Raw genomic sequence first — 18,752 nt, 5'->3', positions numbered from 1 at the left:
GCCTTCTTTTAGGAAAAAGAAGAGCACTTTTATACCCTATTTTGTAGCCTTTATAGACGGTTCGCGAAAAATACAGTGTATCTCATCCACTATTTACTTTTTAAGTCTTTTTTCTTACCTACTCGGTAATTAGATTCAAGAAAGAAAAAAAACAGAATTCACAGCAAGCAAGAACAGAACTGTTTCGTGCTCCAAATCTTATTATTTCCAGCTGTTAGTAATCCCTGATGTAGTGCTAACAGATTTGAGTTCTACTTCAGCCCCTAACTCTTCCCCCACCCCCAACATACACAATTCTCTACTTAAGAGTCCAAGAGCAGCAGGAAAAAAAAGGACCAGCTTGCAAATGGGGCGATGTTCGGGGGAGTCAAGAAGTTGGATAACCAAACCTTTAGAGAAAAAATAAAGAGTTCTAGCTGTAGTTGCTAGAAATAAGTTATCAGAGGCCTGTAAAGTCTGGCACTGGATAAGAAGCCCAGCCGGCTTACCCTAACTCGAAATCAACGGCCTTTAAAGCAAAGGAGGGCAGGGAACACAACAGCCGCTAGCTTTCTAAATGTGGAAAGTTTAAACAAATTTGTTCAAGGGGAACGGGGGAAGGGAGAGGAGGGCAAGTCCGGGCTCAGCCGAGGGAGCGCGCGGGGTCTGCTGTGCACCGCGGTCGGTCCAATGCTGGAAGGCACAGGATTTGGGGCAGCACTAGCAACTGTATCCACCCCGGAACCCCAGCCGAAGGACGGGCCCGGACCCCGGGTCAGAGTAGGTGGAACGAGGAGGTGGACGGCCGAGACAAGTGGGTCTGCGCGAGGGGGAAAGGGTCTGGGACTCTGGGTGGAAGTTGAGGGCGGGGTGGTGCCGGGACACGGGGGAGAGAGCGCGGAGAGGCGGCGGGCAGCTCTACTTACTCGGCAGTACCAGATGCTGAGGCGGGCCGAGGCCAGCACTGCGAAGAAAGTCCTCTGGGGGTCGGACTGAACGTGGAAAGGCGTCTCGGCCGGGCTCCCAAGAGGGCAGAGCAGCCTCTTGGGCCAGCCGCTCAGGAAATACATGGTCCGCGCGGAGCCGCAGAAGCCGCGGCGCCCCGCGGCCCCCGGCCCCGTCCGTCACACTCAGCGGCCCGGGGCCGGACGCCTGCCTCCCACACCGCCACTGGCGGAGTCGGCGGCGACGGCAGCAGCAGCTTGGGGCATCTGCCCGCTGGCCTGGCCCTGGCCTGACGCGATGCTAAACTACGAAGGCACCTCGGAGCAGACGGGGCCCGGTGTACGGGAAGGAGAGAGGAGGGAGAACCTGGACTGAGAGGGGGCGGGAGGAGCGCGGAGACCCGCCCCGGCCCCGCCCCATTCTCGGGCCGCGCGGGCGTCACCACAGCGCGCCGCGTGGGAAGGTTAGAGCGCGCGCGCGCGCACTGGAGGCTTCTCCCTTCCCCCCACGCTCGGCTCTCTGAAGCCCCGCCCTAATCTTTTCGAGTGGCCTCTGCGCGGCGTCTCTACGCAAGCGGTATTGCCCCTCACTTGCTCCTCTGCACCTCCCACTCGCAATCTCAAGGGTATACTTCTAGCCAGGAGGGCGGGGCAGTCGCCTGAGACTGGGAGGCTCGGAGGCAGAGCCGGGCTTGACGCTGCTGCGAGGCTTCTTTTTCTGCGCTACACGCCTCCCCCCTGGCCCAGCCAAATATGACTTCCCTTGTGGATTGGTAAGGCCTTTAGTGAGAGCTGCCGGGCCTGGGCCGAGGGGATGGGGAGAGAAGGGGGAAGATTGGGGGCGGGGGGCAGCGCGGGGAGCGCGGGTTACGTGACCCTCCCTGGTAGAGCTCCCACCCTGGGCTCCTGGCGGCAACCTTCGAGCTCGGCGGTTGGGTCCTTGGCCCAGTGATCTCATTGTGTGCAGTGAAAGCTGGTGGTGAAGTTCCTGCCCTCGTGGGGTGTACATCTGGAAGGGGCCTTTAATTCGGTCCGTAAATAAACAACCAACGACGAAAGTGCCTGAGTCCTGTCCTTTATCCTTTAGGAGTTTAAGTCTAGCATATATTTTTGAATTCAGTTTGCATTCATCTGTCCTTTTACCAGTCGTAAATTTTGGCTTGTCTCTTTTGTACCCTCAGTAGGGTATGTGCCAGGAAAGACTTGGACCTCATTAGGGACTTTAGACATTATGTAGTTCAGTGTTTAACTTTTGGACCACAGGGGTCACTTTAACAACTGTTTGTTTTATTGACCCAGTGATTACCTGTGAATAGGAGTACAGCATGAGCGGGGATAGAGTGTGGAGTGAGAGTGGGGTGAGGTCTGGGAAAAAAATCTTGCTTCTCATTGTTTACCTTTTTTGTACAGTTTGAATTTTTCTATATGTTTATATTACTTTTTCAATTAATATTTGTGTTAGCCCAGGTTAAACACAAAGCAAAAAGTTAACTCCCATTTAAAAAGTAGCAACATAGACAGCAAAAAAAAAAAAGTAACCTAATCCATATCAGATGGAGCATCGTAGCTGGTAGTCACAACAAAATATGTAACTTTACATAATTTTTCTAAACATTCACTGCATTCCACAGAAGGTGATCAAATAACCCAGATTCTTCAAATCAAAGTTGAAACTGCCTCACCACTTGCCAGCCTCCTGTGGTCAGACTGTGTCTCCTTGCTGGTGTTCCTGCCCCCCCCCCCCACGTACGGCACAACAGCCTGGTGGAACATAGTAAGAATAGTAAACTTTGAAAATATTTGTCAAATGAAATATTGGATGAAACCCTGATCCAGCTGAACTACACGATTAGACAAACAAAGAGACCCAGAGAGGTTTCTTGATTTGACAATATAAAATTGTAGAAGAATAACAATTACATCATACTTTCTTCTAACTTAGATCCATTTATGCAATTGGCAGAAAAAGAGGGAATGAAAATAAATTGCAGCAATTCCATTGGCAACTTTACTGAGAGTGCATTTATCTCAGCTATGGTCAGAGGGTCTTTGTTCTCAAACTCCTGAGTGTAAGCGTCTTTCTGCACTGTCTAGTTTAAGGAACTTCTAAATAACTTTAGTTGCACTCAGTTTTTACTTTACTTGGCTGGCTTTAGAATTTAATTCTCCTGCCACAGTCCTTTGTAACAGTTAAGATTTACAAAATATTATCAAATGTATGACTTGATTTAGTTCCACAGTAAATCTTCAAGGTAGGTGTGATGTTATTCTCACTTAATGAGGAAACAGGAGCCAGAGTGGTAGAAAAGCCTGAAGCCACAGGATTTTAAAAGAACTTACCTTCCTTCTACAGACCCAGTGATTTTTAGACTGGATTGAACTGAATTGTGGTGGTTGCTTCCTCCAGTGAGAGGGAAAGGACGAGATCCACTGGGCTTTTCTCCCTGTAGGGGAAAAAGTATAATATCTGACTCTTCACAGCCCCCTGCTTATGAGTTCCTGCGTTGTGATAAAAACCTTCTGGACTTGATTTTTCAACTTTCGAGTATCATATTCCAACTTTATTTTGTAAAATCCATTAGCAATTCCTATGCCCTGGATCTTGCTTCTCCCCCTTCCCCTATCTTATCACCATCACTCTAGTCAAACTTACTGAACTCTGTTCTGAGCTAAGACTAAACTGATATGAGAAAGTTAATAGGTACGTGTTTTTATCTATCAAACTAACAGGCTTTTTAAAATTACAATAAATGTTGGTAAGGGTACACAGGAACAGATACATTTATAAACTCTTGGTGGGGATATAATTTGGTGCAATTTTTCTAAAGGGTAGTTGGCATTACATTAAAAATAAAGGGATCTTAAAAATATACATACCCTTGGCCCCAGCTATTTTTCCCTATGATTATTTTCTAAGAAAATAAACACTGATGTGTACAGAGCTTTTAGCTTTAACAATGCACCCCACAAAGTTGTGGCTAAAAGGAAATAAGCTAAATGTCCCCCCAAACACATTAAATATAGTTCTTTCTTACACGGGAATATTGTATAAGCATAAAGAAATATGTTGGGAAAGAATATTTAATCATAGAAATATTTCACTATACTATAAAGTAATGAAAGCAAAGTAAAGACAGTATATAAAATATCATGTTCACAAAAAATATGTGGTTAGGAAAAAAGAAAATACACTATAATATCAGTGCTGACTGCTAATTAGAGGTGCTTTTTATGCTCCTTTGGGGCTTTTTTGTATTTTCCAAATTGTCTCTAATGAACTCATTACTTTTGCAATGAGGAAAAAAGTTATGTGAAACAGTTCAATTGCTAATGATTGATAATATCCCACTTACCCTGATTTAAGTGGGGCCTGCAGTGCTGGCAAATCAAAGGGAGTAATATGGTAACTGAAGTTTCAGGCACAGTCCCCAGACTAGTGAGAGGAGGGTTAGCAGGAGAGGCACCCGAGTCACCAGAATAGAAGTAGGCCTTGTGTACTTCACACATTCACAGACTTCTGATGACAGCACAGAACCCAGACCGGAATTTGGTTCCAAGCACACCACTCCCAGTATTTGGTGACCTCCATAAGAGCCAATAATAACATTCACTAAAAATGATATTGCTTTAGTTTATGACTCTTTAATATGCTTTTAATATTCAACCTTATTATACTTTCATGTGCAACTAATGTATTTGCTTCTGAGTTTGTTCATGTTTGTTCATGTGTGTGTGTGTGGCTACCGCACTACCATATATGTTGAGTGACCACTGAAAATGTCCCTATACTTCATATATCAACATATATAATCAATATATATAAAATATATATAATGTATTTAAACAAAAACAATTCACATGTGACCATGCTGGATTCTGGTTTATCATTTACCCCCTTTTGAAGCTGAATATCCCAGCTTGAATGATAAGATGGCTGGGTCTCACTTAAAAATAATCTGGGGATGAGTAGAGAAGGTGGAAATATATATGAAACAAGGTTGGGCATGAGTTGATCATTTTGAGGCTAAGTGATGGGTACTTGGGAAGGCATTGTTGTTCATGCACCTTTCCTATATGGTTGAAATTTTCAATAATAGAAAATGTGAACATTTAAATTAAAAAGAACATTTCAGTAACTCTGGTCATAGGTGACTAACCCATCTACCTTGTCCACAATCCTCCTCGCAGTAAACAGTGTTCAATATTACATGGAAACATTTAATTAACCATGAAAGCAGAATGGCTTATTATTAATAAGCCTTAGTGGATGCAAATGAGACTTTCTGGGCTGGTGAGTGAACACAAACTAGAAAATAAAGTAAGGAAACCTATTGTTCCTAATCAAGCAAAATGGGATTTGTTTGACCGTACTCGGTAAGTTTTCCAGTATAAAAAATAGGACGCCTGAGTTTTCTGTGTGTATTCTTTTTTTTTTTTTTAAATATATTTATTGATTATGCTCTTACACTTGTCCCATTCCACCCCCCACTCCACTCCATCCTGCCCACCCCCCTCCCTCCCACATTCCCCCCCTATAGTTCATGTCCATAGGTCATACTTATAAGTTCTTTGGCTTCTACATTTCCTACACTATTTTTACCCTCCCCCTGTCTATTTTCCACCTATCATCTATGCTACTTATTCTCTGTACCTTCCCCCCCTCCCCCTCCCACTCAAATAGCAAGAGGAGTTGGAAAGAGAAATGGTTTAACCCAAAAATGTGAAACAGTAGAGTTTGCCATAATTCTGATCAGATATCTCACTTTTCTTCCTCCTTCTCTACCCCTATTTCTTCCTCCTCTTCCCCCTTCTTCTCCCCATCTATTCAGACAAATATGCCTTTATTATCTTGGACAAAATTCATATTCATTGCACTATCCCTTTATTTCCTATATTTATCAATAAGCTTCGGGTCAAATTTAGTTGTTAGTTGTAACAAACCATTCTGGATTGTTATTGGTATGTAATAATTTGGGCTTCTGTCTTATTCTCATCCATTATTCTTATCATTCCACTAGATTTAATCTGACAACTTCAAAAATTATAAAGCCCAAATGAGTACTGTTCGAGAAATAAACCAGTTCCATGAAATTTTTCTCAAACCAACCTTAATATTAACTGTATAACTGTTATGTTCTATAACAGTTCAAAATATTATAAAAGGCACACTGTTCTTTTTATTATTACCTTTTTAGAGTTTATGTTCTTCTATTGTGGTAAACACAAAACATAAAATTTACCATCTTCACCATTTTTAAATGTACAGGTCAATAATTGTAGCCGCATTGTTGTGAAACACAGCTCACCAGAACTTTTTCATCTTGCAAAACTGAAACTCTGTATTAGTCCCTGATAACCACCATTCTACTTTCTGTTTCTTTACTTTAGATGCCTCAAATAAGTGCAATCATGCAGTATTTGTCTTTCTGTGGACCAGTTTTCTCACTTAGTATAATGTCCTCAGGGTTGTAGCACACGACAGGATTTTCTTCTTTTTTAAGCCTGATTAATATCCCATTGTATGTGTGTGTCTATATTTACATGCATACATACACACCACGTTTTGTTTATACATTCCTACAGTGATGGCTATGTGGGTTGATTTCACCTTTTGGCTATTGTGAATAAAGCTTCTATAAACATTGGTGTACAAATAACTGTTTAAGTTCCTGCTTTCAATTCTTTTGGATACATACCCAGGAGTAGGATTGCTGGGTCATATGGTGGTTCTATTTTAATTTTTTTAGGAACCTCCATACTGTTCTCCACAGAGGCTGCACCATTTTATAAACCTACCAATAGTGCACAAAGGTTCCAATTTCTCCACATCCTTACCAACACTTGTTATTTTATGTTGTTTTTATACTAGCCATTTTGGCAGATGTGAAATGATATTGTGGTTTTGATTTGCGTAACTGATTGTTAGTGATGTTGAATATCTTTTCACATACTAAACCATTTGTATATCATTCTTGAAGAAATGTTGTTATTACCTTTGATATAGTGTCACATCAGCAGTTGTGCACCAAAAGATAAAGCTCAAAGGCAAAACTTTAAGTTTCAGAGTATGTAACTTCATATTCTCTAACAGTTAGGAATGTCATTAATCCTTATGCTCAAAGAATTATAAGAATCTTACAAGTGTGACCTTCTAGTCAATGGCCTGAAATATTATATAGCCCAATTTCCAGACCCAACAGAAATATAAGTGAATATCATAGAGTGAATTTAAATATATTTCAAACATAGAAGTAATTTATAAAAACCACTAAAGGGTTAATATAAAAGGAACATATCTATTAAATTGAATACTGAATAAACTTGATTATAAGTACCTGAAAAGAGATACAGGAAAGTGGCTGCATATTTTTTAAAAAAGGATTAGAGGATAGCCAACAAAATTTTTGCAATAATCATCTATATAAAGTATAATTATTAATGGTTTTTTATATTCTTAGCATTTTCTAATTTTTTTCTTTTATAATCAGAAAAATAAGTGCTGTTATGTATGTATGTATGTATGTATTTATTTATTTTAGAGGGGAAGGGAGAGAGGGAGAGAAATATCAATGTATGGTTGCCTTTCACACGCCCCCTTCTAGGGACCTGACCTGGCCCACAACCCAGGCACGTGCCCTAACTGGGAGTTGAACCCATGACCCTTTGCTTCACAGGCTGGCGCTCAAGCCACTGAGCCATACCAGCCAGGGCAAAAATAAGTGCTATTTTTTAAAATGTTAAACTGTTATTGAGGATATTAGTTTTCCCATAGTGTGGTATGCTCATCGCCTACATCAGAATTACCTGGCAATACATTTATTTTTTTTAATATATTTTATTGATTATGCTATTACAGTTGCCCCATTTCCCCCCGTTCACTTCCCTCTGCCCTGCACACCCCCTCCCGCTCACATTCCCCCCCTTTAGTTCATGTCCATGGGTCATACATATAAGTTCTTTGGTTTCTACATTTCCTATACTATTCTTACCCTCCCCCTGTCTATTTTGTACCTACCATTTATGCTACCTATTCTCTGTACCTTCCCCCCTACCACTCCCCTGTTGATAACCGTCCGTGTGATCTCCATTTCTGTGATTCTGTTCCTGTTCTAGTTGTTTGCTTAGTTTGCTTTTGTTTTTGTTTTAGATGTGGTTGTTAAGAACTGTGAGTTTGCTGTCATTTTTACTGTTCATACTTTTTATCTTCTTTTTCTTAGATAAATCCCTTTAACATTTCATAGAATAAGGGCTTGGTGATGATGAACTCCTTTAACTTGACCCTATCTCAGAAGCACTTTATCTGCCCTTCCATTCTAAATGAAAGCTTTGCTGGATAGAGCAATCTTGGATGAAGGTCTTTGCCTTTCATGACTTGGAATACTTCTTTCCAGCCCCTTCTTACCTGTCAGGTTTCTTTTGAGAAATCATCTGATAGCCTAACAGGAACTCCTTTGTAGGTAACTGTCTCCTTTTCTCTTGCTGCTTTTAAGATTCTCTCCTTCTGTTTAATCTTGCATTACTTAATTATGATATGCCTTGGTGTGCTCCTCCTTGGGTCCAATTTCTTTGGGACTCTCTGGGCCTCTGGGACTTCCTGGAAGTCTATTTCCTTTGCCAGACTGGGGAAGTTTTCCTTCATTATTTGTTCAAATAAGTTTTCAATTTGTTGTTCTTCCTCTTTTCCTTCCAGCACTCCCATGATGTGGATGTTCAACTGTTTAAAGTAGTCCCAGAGGTTCCTAAGCCTCTTCTCATTATTTCGCATTCTTGTTTCTTCATTCTGTTGCAGTTGGATGCTTATTTTTCGCTTTTGTTCCAAATCGTTGATCTGAGTTCCAGTTTCCTTCCCTTCACTGTTGGTTCCCTGTATATTTTCTTTTATTTCACTTTGTGTAGCCTTCACTTCTTCCTTTTGTGACCGTATTCCATCATTTCAGTAAGCATCCTGATTATCAGTGTTTTGAAGTCTGCATATAATAGGTTGGCTCTCTCTTCATCGCTTAGTTCTTTTTCTGGAGTTTTGATCTGTTCTTTCATTTGGGCCATATTTCTTTGTCTTGGCACCAAGGAATTAACCTCCTAACAACTGGATACTATTTTAACAACATTAACCCACTATTCAATGTATGACTCACCCAATGAAGAATCTCTCCTTACCCAAGTCACTTCCTAAAAATACCCAAAGTAATGTACTGCAGGCTCTTACTTTCCTTCAAAGATCCTGAGAATTCAATTGTGTTCTTGCCTTGTGCTGCATTGCCTGTTGCTTCCCATCAGAGGGAAATCTTTTACAGGACTTTGAGGAATGGAGCAGCATCCCACCTTCTCCCCATAACCTATACTTCCTATAACCCAAACAAGCACATTGCTCTCAGAGGCTGTCTTAGGTTTCCTCCATAGTAGGACAAGAAAATTGACCAGAATGGCAAGAGCTCCCTCCATGTTTTGCCCTGACCAGGTTGGGGGAAACACATGGGTTTAGATCAGCTGGGCGCATGGATTAGAAAAGGAAGTTGGCCGTTGCCTGTGTATACTTTGTTGTTCAGTCCATGTCCTTCCATGATCAAGCTAATAAAAACCAGTTTACCTGGTAAGTATGTTAAAAAGCAGTGAAGGATTATCCAGCTCTGACTCAAATGTGACAAGCACACTGGAATGGTTCAAGACTCAAGGAATACAGAATGTATGCTGAGACCCTCTAAAAATTATCTCGATATAGCCTACTACTGCTCAGACAGTTCCCTCCTGTGGCTAGAAGAAATATCTTCTTAAGGTTTTATCATCTCTTAATCTAAGATTTTATAAAAATAATGGACATTTCTAAGTTTGTTCATCATGAAACCACTAATAAAAATACCCCCAAGCAAAAGTTACAAAACAAGCCTACTCAGACCATATAATACATTTTAAAGATGTCTAGTCTCAGGCAGAACTTAGTTGATGCAGAAATGATGTTGAATATATGAAATCAGAATTTATGAAATCATAAATCAGAAATATATGTAGGAATTAAAATGTGTGACTACAATGGTCAACACTTTACAATGCCATTGACCTTAACAAAGCAAGAGTTTCACAAAGCCCATGTTAGTCCCTGAAAACGTATTAGCATCACTGGAAGTCCAGTTAATCAAAACAGCACAGAGTCACAAGCTGAGAAACTGTGCTGTAAGTGCAGTAAAGTTGGTTTAGAGCTCGATTCAGTTGCCGTTAGTGTGAAACATGGCACATGGCATGATTAGGCTCAGACTGTATAGGTAAATTATAAACCCTCCAAAATTAGATACGTACTTTTTGCCTTATATATAATTATGCTTGCTTCTTCAGTGTTCTATTGAGAACATGTTGGCATTTCTACCTTGTCTCATTATTCCACTTACTAATATTTGCGTTTCCTGGGTTCTCTTATTTCTTTCCTTTTTTTTTTCTCTCTCTCTTATTTCTTATTAAATGTTGGACAAATACAAATTTAAAAGAAGAATGGAACAAAAGAGAACTTCTGGCCCTGGCTGACATGACTCAGTTTGTTGGGCCTGATAGTGCAAAGTGAAAGGTCAAAAGGTCACCAGTTTGATTCCTGGTCAGGGCGCATGCCTGGGTTGGGGGCCTGGTCCCTGGTTGGAGGCATGCAAGAGGCAACTGATCAAGGTTTATCTTGCTCATTGATGTTTCTCTCCCTCTCTACGTCTCTTCCCCTCCTTCTAAGTAAATAAATAAATACGTAAGTAAATAAATAAATAAATGATTTTTTAAGGAGGACTTCTTAAGGAAGCTCCATCCAACCAAGCAGTCAAAGAACCATCCAGTGGGTCAAATTCAATAATCCTCCAAAACCTTCTCTTCTGTCTCACAAAGATACTTCACCTTCAAAAACGAAACCATCTGTGAGAGGCTACGTCCCACAGGTGCAACCCTGGACTCTTCCTTCCAGCTGTGCAGTAGCCCCTCCTCCTGGGCTCTCCTCCTTCATAGGCCCACCTTTCTGGTAGTCTGTCCTCACTTGAGTTCCCCTAGAAGCCGGCCTTGAAACAAGGATACACATACAAATAGTTTATTTTGGTGGTGATCTCAGGAAATGCCACCAGGGGTGTCAGAGACAGGAAAGAAGGACAGGCAATACAGGACGAGTTTTCAGGCATGTTAGTACCATGGGTAAGAGGTGCCTAATCCCCCTGGGGAATTCTGAAAATCAGTGTAGAACCTTTGCCTCTTAGTTATTCTGCCTGAGAAGAGAGGGAGCTGGTGATTTATACAGGGGTGGGCAAAAGTAGGTTTACAGTTGTGAGTACACAGTTTGTTCTTGTATTATTATGTGTTGATTACCGTGTTATCTGTATTACAACTGTAAATCTACTTTTGCCCATCCCAGTACACCAACTTCAATCATCAGTTAATGGCTGTTCCTGGGAGGCGTTAAGTCTCCACACACCCAGCCCCCATGCTCGCAGCTGGACCTCTAGCCGCTAGAGAAAGCCATTGCAAGGTGGTGCAGCTGCTGGCAGTTGGTGAGGCCCCAAGGAGCCATGGGCAGGGCCCCAACAGCATCTGCTATACTGGGATCTGAGATTTCAGTCTGGTACACTGAGACCCATTATCAAAAGCCAAGGTTCACAGAGCAGGGAAGAAGATCAAAGGCTCTGGAGACAGACTGGTTTTAAAATCTGGGTTCTTAACATCCCTAAACTTCAAGTTCCACAAAGGATTGCTGTGGGGATTGGATAGTCTAATTCATATAAAGTACCCAGTACTGTTTGTATGTGGCACACAGTACATATTGCCCCAAATCCTAGTTATTAATATTATTATTAACACCTGATGACCTCACAGAGGCCTTAACATGTTCTGCTTCACCAGGTTGCTCAGCGGGGACCCAAAAGTTCAGTCTTGCTACCGGCACAGTATTTACACTGACACCAGTGAGTGGAAGTGATGAAACCTCTGGGTCTCTGTCCAACTCATCTTGAAGACACGGCCAGATCCCTGAGTCATCATCAGAGGGGGCAGAACCATCTCGGTGAGTGCAGCTCAATGGAGAAGTACATAGTTCTCCAAAGGAAGGAGTAGGTTCTTAGGCAAGCCTGCCTTGTGGTCCTACTTACCCTCTCCACACTATTTTCCTACCCAGCCACTCAGACAGTCTTTAATTTTTATTTTTATGTTTATGAGAAAAAGGAAGGAAAGAAAGAACTAGTACTTATCCCTCTCCACAAGTTCCAACACAAAAATATGACTGCCTTTCAATAAGCAAGTATTTTTGGAATTCCTTAGTTCAAATGAAATTACATGCTTCATATGTTCAAAGCATTTTTCCCCAACTGTTTTTCCTCCACAGTTGCAAAGACCAGACTTTTGGAAAAACTCAAACTTCCATTAAAGTTCAGCCATGCAGGATATAAAGGCTGGGTGGGTCCTGCTTAGGTTTTTCTTTGTTGCTAAACATCTCTATGCAACTAACAGCAAGAACAGATTTGGGGAAGTGATGCAGTGGGCATGCAGAACCCTTTAGACAACAACAAAAGGAAACTTTGAGACCAAAACTTAGGATATTTTCCAAAAAACCAGAACACACTAGTTTTTCAGCTCTCTAGAATAAATATATAGTTTATTTCCTTACAATGCAGTATTTTTCTAAATCACTCCCTGATAATGAAGATTATAATTCAAATTGCAAATTTTTAAAAATGTTGAGCTACTAATATTTATAGGCTCTTGATTAAAAAAATGTAGCCTCCCTTAATTAAAACAAACACATACCCTCCAAAATTGGTACTGTAGGAGAATCACCACACAGAGAGGAATAGCTGGATCTTATATCCCCCTTGATTCATCTTCCCTTTGTGCTGGGGTGAAGGATACTGTTTTCTTTTACCATTGGCCTTAGCCAGGACTGATTTGATCCCAAGAGCACTTCCTAATAACCTTCCTGTTCCCTACTCTGTGCCTCAGAGTCGACATCCCAGAGGACCCAATCTGTGGCAGGTGCCCACAGCCCAGCCACGCATCTCTAGACTGTAACTCTTCAAGTTCGAACCCAAGAGTAAAGGAAGTCGAAGCAGATTATTATTGTTTCTGTCGAACTGTCTCATGCTCAGTTGATTGGTAGTTTTAATGATCACCTGCAGGAGGAAGTTTGCCTGTCTTTTAAGGTCTCTGAATAATAACCATATCAGAATATAACCCAATAACTCAATGTTTGTAAAAATATGGGCGGTGGGGCATTTTGTTGTAAACTATCTTAGAAATAAAGTCAAAGTAAAGTAGTAAAAAGGAATAGAGAGAGCGACTTAAATAGAAGTGAAAGAAGTACCAATATATCTCACTTTGCAAAAAAACACATTCTTGAAAAATAAGACTATGAGTCATATTTTAAAGTCAATATTGGAACTTACCATTTAAAGATTTTTTTGACAAATAGTTTTTCAGAGAAAAAATGCATATTTAAGTCTTTGCCTTCCAATTTGTTATTTTATAAAACTAGATTTTTCACTCACTGAACTGATTTAAACTAAAGTATTTGTTTTTCAAAATCTAAAGCCACAGCAAAACATCTACTCCAGAATTGCATTAAACTCTAATTAATTACTCCTGGCCCAATGTTCTTAGATACCGAGAGAAAAAGTCACTTCAAGTTACTTGTTGCTATAGTGCTCTTGAGGAAATTAGCCAAACTTTTTCCCAGTGCTGACACTGGGTTATATTATTATTGCTCAGAATAAACCTGTCAACAAAGACTTATCATTAATGATTTTAATTCTAATGCATTGTTTTGGTTATGGATTTAAACTTCATCTTGCATAGATAGCCAAAAATAGAGAAATGAAGGTTAAGAACTTACTTATTCTCTTCTGCCAAAGAGTGCTCCCTTACTTACTTCCCCTCCCCAGATTAGTTGGCACAGAGTAACCAGGGATAATTTTGTGCTAGACTTGGGTGAAGGATAGATCACTTGGCCGTAGCTCAAAGCCAGCAATTCATATTTAAATAAAATGAACATTTGGGTGAAGTGCTGAAGTTTAGATAAGGTTACATAGTAAAACATCAGGAAGAAATCCATCTGAAAATCAGTGGCATGAAGAACTTCCTTTGGAGAATAAAAAGTTGATCTGTTATTGCAAAGCTACCCAAGCCTACTCATGTGATATCATCAGAGGTAGCTGTCACAAGTACACTGGTCAGGAATGTCCCTTGTAGAGGAAGAATAACATCCAAAATACAGACATGGACTCTCTTCAGAAGGGTTTCAGATGCATAGGAGTCTTTCTTTAAAATAGATTACAGGTCACTTCACTTCTCTGGGCCTCTTGGACTTCTCGTGTGAAAAGACAACAGGCATCATGGGCCCATTACAGGAGGCAGGTGTGAAGGAGACGCTGTGTTTCCTCACACGGAGGTCTGTGCAGGGCCACAGCTCCTCCAGCTCCTCTCAGATCTTTTGCACCAGCTTCTCCAGCTCTTGGGTCAGGCGTATTTAAGTTTAACTCCATGAATGGCACTGCAAGTTTAGAAGTGCTAAGAGACTAATGCAGATTCCAGTCTGTCCTTGTGGGTTCCAGTGTGGCCTTGCTCACCCCACTTCACGTCCTGACTGCTTGTCCTGTGGACTTTAACTCCAGCACTAGAGAGAGCAACAACAGTGTCACACAGACAATATAACCAGTTTCCATAATTGCATGTAGCCAAATTCCTATAGTAAATCCCTTATTGTGTTTATTTTTTACAGTGATCTGCTTCTTTTAACAAACTCTGACTGATATATTTGGGTTGGATTTTGTTTGGTTTTGGTTTGGTTTGGTTTTTACTATTACAAAAATGCCACTGCAAACGTTCATGTTTGTGTTTTCTGCTGTACTTACGCAAAAATTCCTCTACAACACAGATGGCAAACACAAGGCCCTCAGGCCGAATCCAGCCCTCTACCTTGTTTCTACCCGGTGGCAGTGCTGAGCTCTCACTTAACAGTTCAGGAGTAGTAACCACGAGGCTGATGTGGCCCCCGATGAAAATGAGTTTGATACCCCTGCTCTACAATATACCTAAGAGTATAGATTGCTGGGTGGTAGGGTATTCAAATTTTCAACCTAATGCCAAATTCTATTTCAGAGTGGTTGTGCCGATTTATACTCACACTGGCATTTAACTTCTTAAAAGAGTTCCCCTTGATCCAAGTCTTTGCAGTTACTTAGTATAGTAATATTACCTTTAGCCCATCTGAAGAATATAATTGGTATATTATTCTAAAACTTTTAAAAATATTTTACTTATTTACTTTTAGAGAGGGGAAGGGAGGGAGGAAGAGAGGGAGAGAAACTTCAATGTGTGGTTGCGTTTCACGTGCCCCCTACTAGGGATCTGGCCAGCAACCTAGGCATGTGCCCTGGCTGGGAATCGAACCAGCGACCCTTTGGTTCACAGGCTGGCACTCAGTCCACTGAACCACATCAACCAAGGCAGTTTCTTATTAAAATATTAACATTTATACAGTTACTAAGAAGATGGAGAATCTTTTCATATGTATTTCCATTCTTCAACTTTTCTCTTCTGGAAAATGACTATGCCTTCTACCCATTTCTCTATGGCATTGTTTGATAGACAGAGGGAGTGGCTTAAATGTTCTGAAAAAACAAATCCTTCAGGGTTATATGCAGCAGTGTGCTGGAGCTGACTAGTGCAGTTTCACAGGAGTGATTTTGTGCATCTCTCCCTCACTGTATAGTGACAGCATGTTGGCACCTTAAAATAGGCCTTGATTGGGAGTAACCCCTCCTTGGAAATGATCAAACCCTACAGATCATGGCTTTTCCCTCTGGAAAGCTAGTTTCTAAACATTTACCAGCACACCACTCATTATACATGTTGTAAGTATATACTATTGGTTTGTGACTGGACTACAAATTCTTTGGTGGGGTCTTTTGAAAAATAGAAATCATTAATTTTAATATGGTAAAATTTGTCAGTCTTTTCAGTTTGGGGTAAGCTTTTTTTGTGTGTTCTGTTTAAGAAATTATTTTCCACTCCAAAGACATAAAGATACTATGCTATATTTTTAGATGTTCAAAAATATCAGCTGTTAACACCAAAGTCTTTAATACATTTAGAACTGACTTCATACATATTCTGTGAGGTAGGAACCCAATTTCATTTCTTCCCTGTGTTATCCCTACACCATTTACTGACAAATCCTTTCCTCCCATGGTGTATACAAAACCTCTTTTGTCATATATTATGTCCATACAACGTGTGGACCTGTTTCCAGAACCTCTGCCATTTGTCTCTTGCAGCATCATTACCACACTTTCTTTAGTAATGTAATTTTAATGGGTTGGCCAAAAAGCACATTGTTTTTTTTTCTGTAAAATAAAAGACACATTTTTCATTTTCACCAATAACTTTATTGATTTGGATATTTTGAGTATGTTGGCTATCTCCCATGTGGTATAATGTTGATTGTTTTCAATTAACATCTCGATTGATTGCTATCAACTTCAGCTGGTCTACCTGACCATGGAGCATCTTCCAGTGAGAAATTTCCAGCACGAAAATTCACAAACCACTTTGACACATTTGATTAGTCAGAGCACTTTCCCCATACATGGCACAAATCTCTTTTGTGTATTTCAATTACGTTTTCACCTTTGTTAAAATAATAAAGCATAATATGCCAAAAATGTTGCCTATTTTCTTCCATCTTCAATATTAAAATGGCTACACAAAAGTTCACCAATTTTGATAAGGTTTTTTTGAATGAACGCTGATATGACAGCTATCACAATAGAATCTAAGAAAATTGTTTCAAATGAAGTTAAAGACAACAAAGCTCTACTCATAAGCCATCTTATGGAATAAAACAAGCGAACTCTTCAGCCAACTCCATATAGTTGACATCTTCTTAACTTATTCTTCTCCAAAAGAATATTAATTATATTTTGACCTTTGTTCATCTATACAAATTTTGGAATCAGCTTATCAGTTTTGGGGGGGAAACTCATTGAAATTTGGAATTAAATTACATTGAATCTATAGATAAATTGGGGAGAACTAGCAAATTTACAATAGTCTTCCTATTGAACAGTCTTCATCATTTATTTCTGTAATAAGTATTCTTTGATGTTTGTCAAATAAAGTTTTATAATTTATTTCATATAGATCTTATACAACTTTCATTAGATGTAGCTTATTGTTTTAATTGTTCTGGTAAGCAGAAGGTTTTTTCTAAAGTATGTTTTTTTTTTAAATTAAATTTATTGGGATAACGTTGGTTAATAAGATTATATAAATTTCAAGTGGATGATTCTATAATACATCATCTGTATATTGCATTGTACACTCACCACCCAAAGTCTAATCTCCTTCTATCACCACATATTTGACCCTGTTTACCCTCTTCAACTTTCTCCCAACCCCGTTCCCCTCTGGCAGCTACCATAATGTTTTCTGTGTCTATGAGTTTTTGTTTGTTTGTTTGTTGCTTTTTTGTTTTGTATCCCTCATATAAATGAAATCCTATGGTCTTCAGCCTTTTTGTCTTACTTATTTTGCTCAGCACAATGCTTTCAAGATCCATCTGTGTCGTTGCAAATGGCAGTATTTTATCTTTTTTTATGTCTGAGTAGTATTCCACTACACACACACACACACACACACATCACCTACTTTATTTAGTCATCCATCAAAAAACATTTAGGTTGCTTCCATGTCTTGGCTACCATAAATAATGTTGCAATGGTCATAGGGGTACATGTATATTTATGAATAAATGTGTTCAAATTTTTCAGGTAAATACCCAGGAGATGGATTGCTGAGTCATATGGTAGCTCTATTCTTAATTTTGCAAGGAACCTCCATACTGTTTTCCACAGTGGCTGTACCAATTTAAAATCCCACCTGCAGTGTATGAGGGTTCTGTTTTATCCATATCCTCTCCAACACCATTTCTTGAGTTGTTGATAATAGTCATCCTAAAGGAGTGAGGTGGTATAACACTGTGGTTTTGATTTGCTTTTCTCTTACAGCTAGTGAAGTTGAACATCTTTTCATAAATCTGTTTGCCATTTGTATGTATTCTTGGGAAAAGTGTCTACCCAAGTCCTCTGCCCATTTTTCAATTGGGTTGTTTTTTTATTGTTGAGTTATATGAGTTCTTTATGTATTTTGGATATAGGACACTTATCAGAGGTATTATTTGAAAATACCTTCTCCCATTTAGTTGGTTGCCTTTTGTTTTGTTAATGGTTACTTTTGCTATATAGCAGCTTTTTAGTTTGATATAGTCCCATTCATTTATTTTTGCTATTACTGACCTGAACTTTGAGGTCAATTTCATAAAATTCAAGTGATGTAGGAGGACTTCGGGTCAAAATGGTGGCATAGGTAAACATGGTTTGCCTCCTCCAACAACGCATCAAAATTACAACTAAACTATGGAACCACCACCACTCAGAAACTGCAGAAATTGAGTTAAATGGAAGTCTGACAACTATGGAATTAAAGAATCCACATCCATCCAGACTGGCAGAAGGGGCAGAGTTGCGAAATGGGCTGGTCCTACATCCATGTGTAGTGGATAAAAATTCAGGAGAGATATCTCAGGAGCAAGGAGTCCCAGCCCCACACCATGCCCCCAACCCAGGCTTCAGTGCAAGGAAAATAAATCCCCATAGCTTCTGGCTGCAAAAACCAGAGGAAACTGAGTCAGTAGAAGAAGTTTCTCAAGTCTCAAGCAGTTCTTAAGGAATATACACACAGACTTACTCAGATTCAAATTCCTCTGAGCTTCAACACAAGGGTAGCAGCTTGAATGGAACCAGTGGCACACAGGGAGGAACTGAAGTG

General features: G+C 40.1%; 1 protein-coding gene and 1 long non-coding RNA gene across 3 annotated transcripts in view; one reads left to right on the top strand and one right to left on the bottom strand.

Moving 5' to 3' along the window:
• The window catches only part of RIC1 (RIC1 homolog, RAB6A GEF complex partner 1), a 139,311-nt gene extending 138,022 nt beyond the window's left edge, over positions 1-1,289 (bottom strand). For both annotated transcript variants that reach the window (XM_024558371.4, XM_053924367.2), the window contains exon 1: positions 906-1,289. In XM_024558371.4, the coding sequence (XP_024414139.2) occupies positions 906-1,049 (144 nt within the window). In that variant the 5' untranslated portion in view covers positions 1,050-1,289. The remainder of the gene's footprint in view (positions 1-905) is intronic.
• A 178-nt stretch (positions 1,290-1,467) lies between these two features.
• LOC139440930 (uncharacterized) overlaps positions 1,468-18,752 on the top strand; it is a 30,970-nt gene continuing 13,685 nt past the window's right edge. The window contains exons 1-2 of the long non-coding RNA XR_011651252.1: positions 1,468-1,696; positions 11,778-11,937. This is a non-coding gene — a long non-coding RNA (uncharacterized lncRNA). The remainder of the gene's footprint in view (positions 1,697-11,777; positions 11,938-18,752) is intronic.

Source organism: Desmodus rotundus, chromosome 1 (assembly GCF_022682495.2).
Source record: "Desmodus rotundus isolate HL8 chromosome 1, HLdesRot8A.1, whole genome shotgun sequence".
NCBI classification, from domain to species: domain Eukaryota; kingdom Metazoa; phylum Chordata; class Mammalia; order Chiroptera; family Phyllostomidae; genus Desmodus; species Desmodus rotundus.
Note: the sequence above shows the minus strand (reverse complement) of the source record. Positions and strands in the feature narration are given on the sequence as shown.